Genomic DNA, 12,692 nt, shown 5'->3' with positions numbered 1-12,692 from the left:
AAGAGATGTGATTATTTTCTGTTTACCGTTTTGCGTGAAACTGGTGAATCTCGAGAATCTCGACGATTTTTTTTTTCCTTTATTTAACGTTACACGCTATTTCAAAACTACCCAAATTTGGGTACAATCAACCCAGATCGGTCAAAACTGAACCTACCGAAAAATGGGTAAACTGTGTTGGGAGTGACAAGTTGACAAATGAACAACATTGATCAGTTCACGAAGATTTGCCGCACTCTTCTCTCACCCGTAAGTTTTGACAGTTTTGGGTGGTTTGTTTTGGCTCCCATTCGTTGCTATCTCTTTTACTCAGAAGCAAAATGATAGGGAGCAAAAAGTGAGGTTAGGGACCGTGCACTGATCTATTGACATGAATCCGATCGACGTTGTTCATTTATCAATTTGTCACTCACAACACAGTTTACCCATTTTTGGTAATGGATGGAGGATGATGTCCCGTAAAAAAAAGTACGATACAGGTACAATGAAATGTATTGTAACCATACAATAGAATTTATTGTACTTAAAATAAATTTTATTGTCAGCAACGATAAATCAACCATAGAATTTATAATTTCCACAATAGAATCTATGGTAAATGTGGAAATCTACAATAGAACAAGGGGGTTGTTATGTATCTTAACCGTACAGAAAATCACTTTTTCCCGAATAAACTTGAGTCATTTACCATTAATTTTATTGTTTTTCTATTGTTGAAAATTCATGCTCTATGGAACGTATTGTAGATCTATTGTAATAACAATATTTTAAATTTACTTGTATGATATACATACAATAAGATCGATTGTTGGCAATAGATTGTGTTGTGATTTTATATTATTTTATGGTTATTGTATGGTTATTTTTTTCCGGGGTTCGTGTCGGCTTTAAAAATAACCATACCAATTTCATTAGGGTTGCCACAGCATGAATTACAGTAGATGAAGTTCCGGGTATCTGAAAAAAGGAGCATAACAATACTCTTAAATAAAGCACATGAAACTGATTTAGGGTAGCCCCTTATTTTCTTAGAGTGAAATTTTTTTCGACGAACGAAAATAAAATCGATGTATAGGGGAAACCTCGAGGGAAACAGCGTTAGAAGCCTATTGTTGTGTATGGAGACCTTTATACACAACAATAGGCTTCTAACGCTGCTAACGTACCGCAAGAATAGGGCTGTTTTCCCTATATGTATATTGCAAGTTTCTATAGTTGAGCTTCCAAAAAATAGCAACAATGAAATTAAAAAAAAACTATACATCAGTACGTTTATTTTGGGGTAAATTTTGGGCCGGATATTGGGGAATTGCGCGTTACTCTCTGTCATATCACAGACAAGCAGACGTAACTCTTCATTGTGTATCTTCATTCACGCATTTAACGACTGATTTGAATATTATCAGTTCCGCGAACTACTCGCCGCTGCGCTGGCATCGGATCACTTTGACATTTCTATACATTCTATAGAACTTTTATGCAATATTGTTTACGAGTTAGCGAGCAAGCTTGTTTTCCGCGAGAAGCCCGAGAGATGTCGTTACTGAGGTCCTATGTTTTGAGATACTATGTTTTGAGATACTATGTTTTCAAGAAAAACTTTTTCAAAGAGTTACGTCTGTTTGTCTGTGGTCAGCAAGAGAATCCCTGGCCAGGTACTCCAGCAGCTGAAGAGAATAATGATCTCTTAGATTGCATATGTTAATATACTTTCGAAACACTACAAGAAAGAGATCCCAGGTATCGTAAAGCTTGTTGGAGTTGCTCGTCTTTCCATAAATGTATTCAAAATCAGTATCAATCTGAAAACCAAAATAAAGAAGTTTTAAACATTTTGTTAAACTTTTTGTTATTAAAATTTCCAATTAAATTTGCTTCTAAATTTACCAGTAAATAACCGTTTCGGTCTGCAATCCGTGGCCACTCATTAAGAATATTTGACTTGTTAACGTCCGTTTCATGCAGTATGCTTTTCAAGCGAATCAAAGTAGACTGTTACCACCGTTGTTGAATTTCGTCAAACGGATCAAGATTATTTCTTAGCCAGTTTTTGTCTGATGATAGTCGCTCAATTTCTGTATAAATAAAACAATGTTTCACTGATTACATTACACTCTGCTTTCAAACGTCAATGTTGATAGTATCTCGATGAACATTTCAAATGGTCCTATCTGCTTTGATCGATTCTCTTCATCAACTTTCTCTTTTCATAACCACTGTTACGCAAACAGATTTTGCGCTAATTCTACCACATAGTTTGATAAAGGAGGTTCTTATCTAGCGTCCAAAACGTCAAATACAACAGGGAAAGGTTTTGCAGCTGAGTTATTGACGAAAGAGAAAGTCGATGAAGAGAATTGATCAATGCAGATAGGACCTTTTGAAATGTTTATCTGCTTGTTTTTAATGAACATCCCAGATATAAAAAAATACCCTCAATTAGGGTGCAGCTAGAGTGGACGTCACGCGCGATGCGTGATAATTATAGCAAATTGGAATTAATCAATTTGGGAATTGTTTTAATAAAACGATATTTCATATCTAGCTTAGCAACTCACCGTCTGATGAAAGATTGGATACCTTTGCCTTACACTCTTTCCAGTGATCAATAATTGTTGCTCGCCGGCTTATAAGTGATTTTTTGTTTCTGTTGTGGAATCTGTCGTATAATCGTCCTGAAGGGTGCATCTTATTGACTGTGAAGTCACGCGGGTTGTAGTAGGTTTCCTGAAATAACCGAAATATTAGAATATGTATAACCGTGCTGTTTATGTTGAAAAATTACAGCTATTTCAGGTGGGAATCGCGCAGCAATCAATTGTGCGAAACGTTCCATGTCAGCAAGGTTGAAGTAATTATCGTTGGCAATATAGTAGTCGACTACAGTATGGGCCAAAAAGCGCTTGTGCTCAACATCTAGCCTGTGATTAGCTATGTAGTGTTGGGTGACTATTTTCCCTTTTCGTTTCTCTGCAATATGTCGAGAAACAAATTGTTTGTCACAGCTGTAGGGAGCAATTTGCGTTTGAAAGGTCCTGGCTGAGTATTGTAGACGTTTTCCTGCTGAGAACTCGAAGGAGTTGGTTCGTTCAGCTGGTTGATGGAAGGTGGTCGAAATAAGACGCTTTCATCCCAATGTTCCAGCTTAGAACGTAGCGAATGTTTGTGTCCGTTCCATTTTATTACCGAAAACACATCGTTCAATGCCTTTTCGTCAAGGTCTTTCAAATACGACAAGGTTATTCCGTGGTCTGCAATTGTGCATGTTATAAATAGTCAATCGAATAATTGTTTCAACTTACTAATTAGGATGGCATAAACAGTGGGATCCAGATCCCAATCCTCTACCAAAAGATTCCGGAGCTCCGGTATTTCATCTGCCTCTAAGCCCAAAATAAACATCCATTGAATTTATAATACGCTATGTTTATATTTATGTATTCTTACCGTTGATGAGCTCCACATCAGCAATCATATCGTCAATAATTATTTCCACTTTTTCGTCTGCCATTATCTCCAACTTAAAAAACAACAGCTTCCGCGGATGTGCACTGCTCTTTTTTTCAAAATGGTGGTTATGCAAGAATCTGCAGTTACCATGGTTCGCTATGAAATAGTAATCACTTTATTTTTCCATTGAACATTATTTCTGTTGATATTACTATATGCAGATGGCAACATGGTAAATTTGAAGTTATTATTTTAACCATGAATGTTATTAATGGTACTATGCTCAATTTTAAGGGGAGCATAGTAATTTTGTTGAAATCATAGTCGTTTTGAAATAAATTTTGATAGATTTTACTATGAACTGGCGTGGTATAATTAAACACGTTTCTATGGTATGTGGTACTACACTATTTTTATCAGTGTATGGTCCTTGTTTCAGTGCATGCACTGTAACTGGAAAATACCCATTAATGGGTGAAAAAGTGCCCATTTCGTGGCAAAGTACACTCAAAATAATAGTAAACACACCCGCATAAACAATAACCATAAGAAGCGCCTAACCACCAATTAAGGATATCCAGCTAGCTGGCATCCCTATCTTGTTTGCCTTGCCTTGAAAAGAGCTAACATCGCTGCGGACCCGCGAATTGCGGGCCCCACTGACAGCTCATAATTTGTAAACAAATAGAAGATTCAAGCCAGAATTTCAAAAAAGGCGTGACTGATATTATGGATATTCTTAATATTTTTGCTTACATTTTGTGAAAACTAAACTTAGGACTCATAAAATATTATTTTCTGATTTTCTTCCACGAAGTCAACCATTTATATGGCATAAAAGGGAAAATAATTTCATTTGATAAAAATAAGACAATTCAGTCACGCCATTTTTGCAGTTCACACTGGAATTGTGACGTTTCAGATGTTGGTTTCAATAACATGGCGGCATGCCAGCCAGCTGAGGATATCATTCCAACTTTATGTGGTATGGTCGTACCATCTATGATATTGTTAGTTTATGGTATCCGTTTATTAGGGCAGTTAGATTGAAATTTAATACTTTTTCGAATAACTTGTAAATAAACAATGTTTAGTGTTACCGCGAGGCAATTAATTTAAAACCAAAACCATAAGATAACCACATAGTTGCATCTCGTTTGCATAGCCCTAGCTGACGTTGATACCAAGGCCAAGAATATGAAATGAAAAGTAGCGCAAAAGGAGCGAGAGCTCGTTTTACATAATCTAACTACAGTATTTACTTAGGAACGTTTCTGCGTTCAAGTGGGATAAACACGCCCACGCATGGCATGCTTGCGCATCTAGGTTACTTTTAGCTTTCCCTCTCTGTTTATCCTTAACGAAGGATATAATTATAATGTTTAAACGTTACAAATGTCACATTCTTATTTGTAGAGCCATATCAGATCTGAGTTACGAAAATAAATAAACTTACAAGATATCTGAGAAATCCCAGATCTGAGAGGGCATAGTATATAAGGTCTAAACAACACAAATTTACCCTTTCAAGGGCGATCGGAATCCTAGCTAATTAGAATAGGCAAATTAGGTTAAAGTTCGGCATTGAAAGGGATATGTTAAACCCTGGACAAATCATGTAAAAGTTTTACATAATTATAAGTTGCTAATGCAACACGTAGCCGTAAGATCACTTTGTACAATTTTGTTGAGTAAAATGAAGTTTCGTAGGTTACTCCAGATTCTTCTCTTTTTGAATCCGAAAAAAACTTTCGGCCTAGAAGTGAAAACTTCTCTCCTTAACCGGAGAAAAAAGTAGCTCCTAGAAGAACTCTTGACTTGGAAGTGAAAACTTCTCTCCTTAACCGGAGAAAAAAGTAGCTCCTAGAATCGAGAAACAGTGTCTGACCTAGTAAGCGAAAGACTCTCTCTAACCGGAGAAGAAAGTAGCTTTTGGTGGCGACATTTAGCTTAAAAAGAGCATCAGTTTTTATACTAACAACGAATAAACGGACTCTAATACCCCGTACAGACTATGGCTTATATCATGTAATATAGGCTGTCTTGCAATGAGCACTCATATATAGGATTTCCAGTGAAAGTTGAACAGTTGAGGACTTGAACGATGAGGAAATGGTTCTGAATCCAACGAAAAGTCGATGTGAGAAAGTTTTAGTTTCTTCTGGATGTTTTGCATTATTGAAACATTTCGGATGTATTTTCCTAGTTTAATTTTCTGTGGCTTCTGAGTCACCGATTTATAAACTATTTCGTTCTTCCAGATACACACTGTTTGCGACCGGGTTGCACTATACTCGCTATATTCATAGTCTGGCGGATAGAATTCCGATCTATCAAAAAGCGGAACCAATTCAATATATTGTAGACTAACAATTGAAAAGGTATTATCAACTTTTATAAACAACACGTTGATTATTCTTTCTTCGCCAATCGAACGCAAATTACCAGCATCATCGGATAAGGAAAACTTTCCCCAACCCAAAGATGGTGTTAGTTTGCGTAGACGAGTCTTGAGTCACGAGAAAAGGGTTTCCTAAGACTTGTTCGTAATAGCTGATGTGCTATTTTCTGTTGTTGGTCGTGATTTGCTCGATTGGTTCCGCTATTTGACAGTTCAATTGGTTCCCCAGATTCTATCCGCCAGACTATGAATATAGCGACTATAGGTTGCACCGGTGCGGACACATTCTGACCTTTCGATCTGATATGCAGACCAGGAGGGAACTATGCCGGTTCGATTGGGATTATTATGGTCTTTCGGTCGAGTCCAAAATCGACAAGATGCTGCAGATTGCTATTATTGAATGTGAATGTAACATGTTACATTTTGTGTTTATTGCACTTTAAATTTGTAACTTGTAATTTTGTAATATTGAATTTTACCGAATGTTTCCAGTTCGCAGGGGTTCTTCTGGAAACTGGTGGGGTGGTTTGTTCAGAACGGTGGTAATCTTGTTGGTGAACTCCCGCCACTCCATGCCCCTGTCTAACGTCTCTTCTTCGTACTTTAACATGTACATAGCGGTCCGGTAGTAGAGAAGGTCACGGTCGGCATTGCTTATTTTCACCTTACCTGGGTGGCCCAAGAAAGACACCCGACCCGTCGGGTACATCAGATACATATATTCGGAAATATATATATCACGAATATCACGAATATAAATGTGTACGGTCGCCCGCGGATGTACCCAACGGGTGGAGTCGGGCCTTTGGAGGTACGATCTTATTGCTTCTACCTATTATGAGTAATGGAAGAATCATATGGAAATTTGGCAATGTAATGAAATTGTTTGGAATAATGAAATGTTTCTGAAATGAAATGAAACAAATCATGTTCAATTGTAATGTAAGCTCACATTAAGGAAATCCATGTCGATACGGTTGGAAAAAAATGATGCAAAAGTTAATTTAAACTACTAAGGGGACGCTCACTAGCATCACAACTCTTAGGATACGTAAAGAACACCCATTATACGTTGTCGGATCGGTGAATGAGTGTAAATAAAGCAGTCCATTCGTGTATCGCACACGGTTAATATCGGAGAATAAAAGATTAAAAGTTAAAACTTGTCCTCCTTTTATTCTGCCGCTTTCGAAACCGCATTCGCTGGACTGGTCGACCAACTGACTCGATTCTGCTTGTTTTCCGCCTTGACGAGGAGAATTCACCGCCTTGGTGCCAAGGAGCGCACCAACACCGACCCTCCGTTCCAGAGTGCTGAACTCCGACGGAACCTTCGCCAAGGGATCCTGCGTGCTGTAAACGGAAACCGGAGAAACGCGGCGCATCCTCTTCCTACTGGGTCCTGCAACCGGCTCTCCTGACGAATGGTCAGAGTGCTCCTGGTCGGAATGCTCCTGCTCCGGGTGCTCCCGTTCCCCTACTAACAGCCGCATCTGAAAATAAAGAAAAGCAAATTATATGAAATAATAATTAAATTTTTACGATTTGGTGTGTTTACTCTTTGTTTATTCTTTGAGAGCGCGTTACTGGCATCATCTTGCAAGGCCAAAATAATGTGTTCTGCGTAAGTCTGTGACAAATATTACTCCGGACTACTACGATCCTTACTTACTTACCTTACAGCGTCGGGTTGATATAAATCAATAATTATTTGTTGTTGTTTTCCTTGACCTGAGCAATAGTGTAACCGACAGGCTAACGTTACGATAATAAATTACAATTACAATTACAATTTCGTATCCAAAAAAACAAGCTGTGAAGCTCGCGTGTTGATGCTGCTCGTCCGGGTACCCCTGGGTCAAAGTACAACTTCAACGCACCGGTTCATTGTATTGCGTGCCCCTCGGCTACAACCCAACGTTAGCCCAACTAAAACTTAGCCCACGAGCGAAATTCAATTCTTGAGATAAATTGATACTTCTGGAAGGATTTTCACAATACGTACACTGCCTATAACCGCATATCAGTCCCACATGGATTTTCGTCAATTTCGAGATAACAGCGCTTTCCACTATCAATTGGCATCTACTTTCATATTATGTGATAAAACTATGAACTTAGACCATGAAAAATATGAAAACATCAAGTCAGTTTGTCCCATCAAGCAAAATAATCGCATATCAGTCCCATCCTGAAATTCAATCGTCCATAGTTCAAGTTAAAGTTCTGCTTTTCGAATTGCCATATTTTTCGTCGATATAACAGAACATGCAAGCTTCATTGTGACAGATTTTAACTTGAAAAAAATATCAATAAATTTACAATGATTTTTCAAATATTTACATGAGAATTGCACTTCGTAACTTCGACTGCCATTTTCTCAATGCCTACTTTTTCCATATGGGACTGATATGCGATTATAGGCAGTACATCTCAAACAGAATGAAGATTTTTGATTGAATGAAATGTTTGAAATTGTTTGACTGTATATTAATTAATTAAATAACACCAAAGATGGTGGTACAAGATTTTCTAATCATATATAAACAGAAACGCATAATAACCCAAAAGACATATTGATTGTAGAACCACGACTCGCGATTTGAAGCATATTGTGCAATAAAAACAGCTTCTTATCAAATCAATTTGGCTTTATTACCAACGTCCTCTTTGATCCGAAACGTGTTTCTTCTTTGTTGCCTTTTGAATAAAGCACAACTTAGAGGACGTTATTTTTGACAACCATTTGATTTCGGAGGAAGCGATGATTGTGGATCATGTTTTAGCATAGTAGTCGACACTTGAAACGAGGTGATGTGATTCGTTCGTATTATCATTTCAGATAGCATTCAATTTAGCTTATTACGCTCTTAGGAAGGATGGAACTGCATCGTCTCGTGGAAACTACCGTGAGCCTTCTTTTAATCATCAGCGCCACAAGCTTCGATCGCTGGCAACTCCAGTTGCGTCTCCCCAATCTCAAAACGTTCACAAATCTCGAAATATTACTTGCAATGGATAAAACAAACTAGAAGATTCTATGCATCTTCATGACATTAGAAAGGTTCCGTTGTACTCAGCGATACGATTAAGGTCTCTTCTTCTTCAGGGCGTTCCTCTTTGATGCTAATTCCATTTTTATAATCTGTATCCTCAGATGCAACGGTTTTTGAGATGCTTCCTTGCGGATGCTGTGAAATGGAAAATAGTTTAACGGTTAATATTTTCCAAAGACCGTGCATTTCAATCCATAGCCGGATCAGAAATAGTGCAATTGCGCAGAGTGGTTCGAATAGATAAACCTTTAGATTTAGCTTTACAGATCCTTGATCGGCTTTATGGACAGTATATAGATAATCAAACTAAACAAACCTTGCAAATCTCAAACTGACTAACACTGGTCGAAGTCCTGCTGGATGATTTCCCTCGGCCATCATTTGGTACTTGGGATTCCTGTTCCTGAATTGCTGTGTCCTCTACTTGGATTTCCATTTTGATTCCAATATACTCACCAGTCATGCATGATCCACTAGATGAATTTTCATCTTGAAGAAATGAAATTTCCTCACCGAACTGAGAATTATCGTGTTTGTTTGGGTACTGCTGTGGACAGGTGAGTTGAAATGCATCGGCCTTTTTCTGCCCTTGCTCTTGTACTTCATTCAAAGCTTTATCAGCAAGACAAACTCGTTTCTTATGATCATTGACAGCGTTTAAATCTTTAAATTTTCGACCACACCTCTCACAGGAAACTTTCAAATCCACACATCTGAATACATGTCTTTGAAGACGATATTTTCGGAAAAATTTCATCGAACAATGTGGACATTTGTACTTCGAGTTATGTACGAGAGACTGTAATAGAAGATCAAGAATATCACATGGAGACAGTTGAAAATACGCAAAGTCTAGTTTACAAACCTTATGATACTTGGCCCGGGACGTATTAGTGAAAGTAATTCCACAGATATCACATTTGGTCACCTCATGGACACTTGTTATGTGAAAGTATAAAGATTCAATATTGGAGAACTCTTTGCCACAATAGGAACAGTTTGTTCCGGATAATCCAGTTTCAAGTAGAGGTCGCAACATTTTCTCTATGACGTTGGATGAATCAGTTTCTTCTTGTATATCTGATGTCTTTTCTTGATGCAAGTTGGATTTCTGCTCGCTGTAATCTTTCGCCGAAAGGTCAGAGTCAATCGTCTCGGAATGTTCCTGCTCACTGAAACTATCATTCTGATTTTTTTTCGATGCTTTAGTAACACGGCAAAATCTTTTCTTATGTTCATTAGCTGTGGTTCGATTTTTAAACATTAGACCGCACAAGTCACAGGGAACTGTATTATCCACACATTTGGAGACATGGTTTTGAAGACGTTTTTTCTCGAGATAATTCCGAGAACAATATGGACACTTGTACCTTGATTCCTTATGCATTATTTTCTGTAATGAATGATAATAACAGCATTATATAGAAAAATAAAAAAAGGCTCTAAATTCAGTCCACAAACCTTATGATACTGGGCTTGGGCAAGACTGGACAATGTAATTCCACATATTTTGCATGGGACTGGTACATGGCTGTTTAGAATGTGACGAGATAAAGTAACAGCACTGGACAGCTTTTTTCCACAATGTGAACATTTGTTACAGGATCCATTATCACCCGCAAGATTCTCTGTCGCCACATCTGGGTCACTCCTGTCTGTCAAAATAAGTTCACCATCCCACTCAGTTACAGTGGATAAATTTTCCGTTGTTTCCTCTACAGTTATTTCCATTTTGGTTTCCACCTGGACAGCATCACAAACTTTGGAATGAAGATAGTGATGTTTTTTCCAATAGAATTTCTTCGAACATGTTGCACAATCATACTTCCCTTCCGCGTGGTTCATAATCTATATTCAACAATAAATATAGCATTTTATAACCGCAAAACGCTGTGATGACATACATACCTTATGATAATCGGCTTTCGCATAGCTGGAAAATGTACTTTTGCAAATGTCACAAGCGAATGGCAGAACTGATGACTGCTCCTTCCTTGGTTCCTCGTCTATGGAAGATCCATTATCAGAATGAACTCGTTTCATATGCGCAGTAAGATATCGTGAAGCTTGGAATTTTGAATCACATAATTCACATGGAAAGCGATTCTTTGCACACAATGCCAAGTGTGCTTGATATTCTTCTTTCTGGATTATTCTCGGACAATGCGGACATTTTTGCAATCGTCCGTGTTTAATTCTCTGTTTAAAAGGATAAACAACTTGTTACAATATATAGGAAAATATGATTTGCAAATGTCCAGCAGCATACTACATACCTTATGATAATTGGCTTTACGATAAGAGGAAAATGTGATTTCGCAGATATGACAAACGAATGGCTCTACAGGTGACGGAAAATCCTTTTCTTCTGCCGTATCAATAGGAGATACACCGATTTCTTTCTCTACTATAGTATTACCTGCATCGACATCAGCATTCAAGTTAGCACGAGAATATTCATTCTGTCTAGAATCTGCACCAGGTAATGGTATATCATTGCCTTCGATTGCTTTATTGCTCTGCTCTTCTCGCGATAGTTCAACATTAGAAGTGATTTTTTCAGCTTTGATCGGAAATATTATGTTACTGATCTTTTGTACAGATTCCAGATCATCAGTTTTCGATGTTATGGATCGATCTCTGGCCTTACAATAACTTAAAGAATGGTCATTCTTAAGCTTTTCTGATCGGAAGTTTTCCCCACACTCAGAACACCGCAGGAAAAAGCCATCGTGAACATGCTGTGATAAGAACCGATTATTGCACTATATATTATGCCATTTGTTTTACAATTTATCACTTACATGAACGTGCTTCCAGTAGGGACTCTCCGAATAAGCACGTTGGTCGTTGCACAGAGTGCATTGATGCAATTTATGCGGTGCTTTTATTTCTTGATAGTGTAAATCCTTACTTTCTTCTGCAATCTGCAACACAATTCCGCTTTGGATCGGCTATGACGGATTAATCTTTGATATCTCCTTACCTCATGCAGGTCCAAATGGTTCCACAGTCCTTCCTTGCTCATATAATCCCCACCGCAAAGGGCGCACCGGAACACCAACCGTACCACGCACATCGCTAGATGCAGTTGCAAGTCGCCCTCAGGGTATTCCTCAAGACAGATTCCACATTCCATAATTTTTACTGACTATCCAAGAGTTTTGATTTTGTCGTTGTTTATCTTTATTTGCCCCGTTGGAAGCAGAAGTCGAAAAAATAATGAACGTGAGCACAAATAATTTTTAAATACGATTAGGTAATTTTCCACTTTACCACTTTTAATTTAAATCATAGAAACACTTCCTTACAGTGCCTGGATGATAAAATCTAGAACATTGACTATGACAAAAACTAAAAACAAAATCAAAACAATCTGTATAAGGTTTTTCACCGTCGGGGTTAACCTCAATCGGATGACAGTTCAGTGGTACTGTTTACGTCGATTTTTTCTTGGGCAAATTTTCTCGATAATTGTTCAGACTGCAGTGAGATGTAAACCACACTCCTGCAATGTCCACGAGCAACAGCCTTTCACCGCGCAATTTCCTCGACAATTTTCAAGTTAAAATTCGAAAATTAAAAAAAAATGTAACGTGCTTGTAAACAGTACCACTGAACTGTCAAAAAGGTTAGCCGATGAGCACTGAGTTTATTTGCGACGTCACGCTGCAGTACCTAATAATAATTGATTTCTTGTCGCAAAATTTCACCAATCAACGTTGCTACACAGCAAAAAAAGTTGTTGAATATTACATCGAAACTGCTGCAACCAGGTCAAT

General features: G+C 37.9%; 1 protein-coding gene and 1 pseudogene across 1 annotated transcript; both read right to left on the bottom strand.

Moving 5' to 3' along the window:
* Positions 1 to 2,541: 2,541 nt before the first annotated feature.
* LOC135708778 (uncharacterized) lies at positions 2,542 to 3,511 on the bottom strand (annotated as a pseudogene).
* A 4,931-nt stretch (positions 3,512 to 8,442) lies between these two features.
* LOC135708746 (zinc finger protein 208-like) lies at positions 8,443 to 12,265 on the bottom strand. Its single transcript, XM_065230879.1, has 9 exons — positions 12,187 to 12,265; positions 11,897 to 12,094; positions 11,715 to 11,837; positions 11,187 to 11,651; positions 10,819 to 11,109; positions 10,372 to 10,758; positions 9,776 to 10,303; positions 9,227 to 9,709; positions 8,443 to 9,045 (listed from the first exon to the last, which is right to left on the bottom strand). The coding sequence occupies exons 2-9, from the start codon at positions 12,047 to 12,049 to the stop codon at positions 8,911 to 8,913; spliced, it is 2,565 nt and encodes an 854-aa protein (XP_065086951.1). The 5' UTR covers positions 12,050 to 12,094; positions 12,187 to 12,265; the 3' UTR covers positions 8,443 to 8,910.
* Positions 12,266 to 12,692: the final 427 nt, after the last annotated feature.

The sequence above is a fragment of the Ochlerotatus camptorhynchus genome, unplaced genomic scaffold (assembly GCF_037179485.1).
Source record: "Ochlerotatus camptorhynchus isolate MF236.1 unplaced genomic scaffold, CSIRO-AGI_Acam_v1.1 ptg000334l, whole genome shotgun sequence".
Classification (NCBI taxonomy): Eukaryota; Metazoa; Arthropoda; class Insecta; order Diptera; family Culicidae; genus Ochlerotatus; species Ochlerotatus camptorhynchus.
The sequence above is the reverse complement of the archived record's forward strand: the minus strand, read 5'-3'. Positions and strand labels throughout refer to the sequence as shown.

What these genes read in the sequence shown, in the direction of transcription:
- LOC135708746 (XM_065230879.1), bottom strand. Translation starts at nt 12,049, where the DNA reads ATGGAATGTGGAATCTGTCTTGAGGAATACCCTGAGGGCGACTTGCAA. An exon ending in GTAAAGCCAATTATCATAAG is followed by an intron (nt 11,110 to 11,186) that starts GTATGTAGTATG and finishes CCTTTTAAACAG; the next exon opens with AGAATTAAACACGGACGATT. An exon ending in CCCAAGCCCAGTATCATAAG is followed by an intron (nt 10,304 to 10,371) that starts GTTTGTGGACTG and finishes CATTCATTACAG; the next exon opens with AAAATAATGCATAAGGAATC.